This window comes from Galeopterus variegatus, unplaced genomic scaffold (assembly GCF_000696425.1).
Source record: "Galeopterus variegatus unplaced genomic scaffold, G_variegatus-3.0.2 Scaffold3671, whole genome shotgun sequence".
Lineage (NCBI taxonomy): Eukaryota > Metazoa > Chordata > Mammalia > Dermoptera > Cynocephalidae > Galeopterus > Galeopterus variegatus.
Window position 1 is genome coordinate 204,451 of NW_007729782.1, and position 3,139 is coordinate 207,589.

At 33.7% G+C, this 3,139-nt stretch overlaps 1 protein-coding gene across 1 annotated transcript in view; it reads left to right on the plus strand.

The window, feature by feature from the left end:
• ADAMTS19 (ADAM metallopeptidase with thrombospondin type 1 motif, 19) overlaps window positions 1–2,484 on the plus strand; it is a gene marked incomplete at its 5' end in the record, with an annotated part of 206,929 nt that extends 204,445 nt beyond the window's left edge. The window contains one exon of the mRNA XM_008585687.1: window positions 2,278–2,484. Coding sequence (XP_008583909.1) covers window positions 2,278–2,484 — 207 coding nt within the window. The remainder of the gene's footprint in view (window positions 1–2,277) is intronic.
• Between the last annotated feature and the right edge of the window lie 655 nt (window positions 2,485–3,139).

Sequence of the window (3,139 nt, forward strand, 5' to 3'; positions counted from 1 at the left end):
CCCCCCCCAAAAAAAAAAAAACTCAACTAAACTAAATCAACGTCATGTGGACAATGTCTGGCTCCTTCTGTTATTGAGTCACTTATAATAACAACATTATCAGTAGCAAACATATTTTTAATGATTGAGTTGCAGAAAATGCCATGTTTTCCTGCCTTATACAAGTGTAACCTACTTTCTTTTTTTTTTTAATGGAGCAAGACCAAGGCTCTTTTACTGTGTCTCTAATTCAAAATCTTAACAGTATACATGAGACCTCAGTGTTGGGCAGAGGGCATTTCTTTGCTGCAGGATCCTTAATCTGACTGGTAATTACCAAGGATTTTCCTGGAAGCTTGAAGCATAATTAAAGTCAGTGAACTATATCTAAAAGAAGGCATCTATGTGACCTAGGTTTATTCAGTAATCCAAGGGGAACTGCACTTCTAAGATATTTTTCTTTAATGACTATTACAGATTGAAAGCTGGTACTGAATTTTGAAAGGCAGTTGCTGCTGCCGTGCTCAGTATGTGCCCTTCAATTGTAACATGGTCATGCTTTCCTTTTTTGCAAAGAATACTGCCAAATCCAAATGGTGTAAGAAAGAGCTAATGGTTCTGTAGCCAATGTCTGTATTTTAAGTGGCATTAGATATTCAAAGACAATGTAAAGTTCTATCAATGAAAAGGTAGTTTATTAGGAAAAATAGACAAGTTTTCATGTAATTAAAGAAGTTGGCAAATAGCTGTTATCTATATGTTCATTTCATCAATTTAAAAACTATGTAACTGTAATAGTCTGATTATAACCATAAACAAGGTAAGTAATTTTTTAAACCACTCATTTAAACTCTTTCTCTCTCTCTTTAAACTCATTAGGCTTAAAGTAACTTATAATTGGCAATATCGAATGAGATGTTTAAGCCAAAATAAGCACTGCGATGTACTTAGAAATAATACCCAATATGTTACGCATTTGTGAACTTAAAAACTGTTATTTTTATTATTGATATAGTTGTTTTTATAAAGTCAATACAGTAGTTCCTCAATCCACACATCAAAATATTTCCTAGTAGGTTGGTTGATATATTGAACAAAAACTTTGAGAAAAAGTAAAGAAAATAGAGATGTTCAGATCTTTAACCTTGAGCTCATTTAAATTTTTTTCCATGGAGTATTAACTCTGAATTGCCTAGAATTACAATGACCTTGATATACGTTAAATTTTGAACAAAACTTCCTAATATTTTAGCTTAATTTAAACATTTAGGCATATATGATTTTGTGTCACATTGAATTATATTGATTGCTTCCATAGGTCCTTAGATACATGGAAGTGATACATTTCATGGGGTTGTTTGACATATTTTCTGAAAATGGAATAAATATATATTATCATTCATTCTTTTTCTCATTTAAAAATGGGTGTGTGTGTTTGTATATTTCTGTATATGTGAGTGTCCATAATGATCCAGTTCTGAGCTTGGCTCTGGGTACCCGTAGAGGACAAAAGAGACATGATTCCTGCTTGTAGTTCGGTCCAGTGTAGCCCAAAGTGCAGTCATTCCCATACATTTTTTTATGGTTTATTGAACTGTTTGCTTACATATATGTGCATAACTATGCAGTTATGAAGTTAATATTTATTAAATAGTGATTTTTAACATAAATTTATTTTCAAAAGAAACAGTCTTTACTACTAATGGAAAATCAATAACTGCCAAAATTAAAGTTAACTGTAAGCAAACATGAAATAAAAGTCTTGTCTTCCAGTTGGCTTAGACGTTCTCCACTCTTATGGTGTGCAGTGATCCCCCAAATCTTCTTTCATCTTTCTCTGCTGACTCAGGAACTTCCTGACCATCTTTCCTTTTTATATGAGTGGAAAGGCTACATTTGATATTATATTTGAGGTTGTATCTTGATGTTAAATAGGACACATATTCCTATCACTACTCCCACCACCCCCAGCCCCTACTAAAGTTGCCTAATACTTGTCATGCTTTGGGAGCCTGTCCAGTACATCAGGCTGAAAGAAAATTATTGCTGCCTCTGACCTCATTCAAGTAGGCTTTTCTTCATGATGTCTTTAGCTTATAGGCAAGTTTTGAGCTCCAGTCTTTTCCAAAGCATGACAATTTCAACATTTAAGAGAAATGTCACATTTCTACTGTGCATTAAGGAAGCATGCACACCATACAGTAAACATTTTAAGGTATCGTTATTCTCAGTTTTATGTTTCACATTAAGTGTGCTCTAGTTTGACCTATCCTCCTTGATCATTTTTATATACTGTAGGTGCTCCTGTTTCAAGATCAGAATTATGGTCTTCACTATGAATACATTATCCCATCAGACCCTCTTCCAGAGAATCAGAGCTCTAAAGCACCTGACCCCCTGTTCATGTGGACACACACAGGCTGGGAAGATTGCGATGCCACGTGTGGAGGAGGTGAAAGATTTTTAAATATTCTTCTTTACAAAAGAGCAGTTATTTTTGATTAACTGTGGATAATTAACACAGATCCAAAATCCCTAATCTGCTATTCCAAAATCCATAAGGTATTGGAAAGTGAAAGTTTTTTGTGACATATTTGGTGGCTAAACACCTGAACCACTTTGTGGCAAAATCTGACTTGAACTGAAGAAAATCTATAAGTTGGTACATGTCATACTTAATATGATTATGCATTGCATCACATTGCATAAATATTAATGTATTTGTTTGCAGGATCTTTCCAAGACACCATTCAGGTTGTTATATAATGTATATGCACTGTATTACTTCTATAAAATTTTTAAAGTTCTAAATTGTAAAGTAACCTGCCCACAAGAATTGCATACCTGAATTGAACGTAAGAGGGCTTTGACAGACCAGTGTTGAGTTTGCGTCTGAGTTGTCTGCATAGTAAGCTAAATATATAGAACATATGAGGAAAATAATTCAATTTCCCTAATTCCTTTTGTTTGCTATTTTTTTAGAGTTTGTCACTATTAATAAATTTAGAAGCATTCTGAAATTGTGCTCAAAGGTTTTCTATTTCTGTTTTTATATTAGAGGTTGAGAAGGCAAAAGAGCAAAATTAGCTCAGCATGAAATGTGAGACTAGGAAATCATGTAATGCTACCCCTTTATACTACTGATGAGACAGTTGTGTCC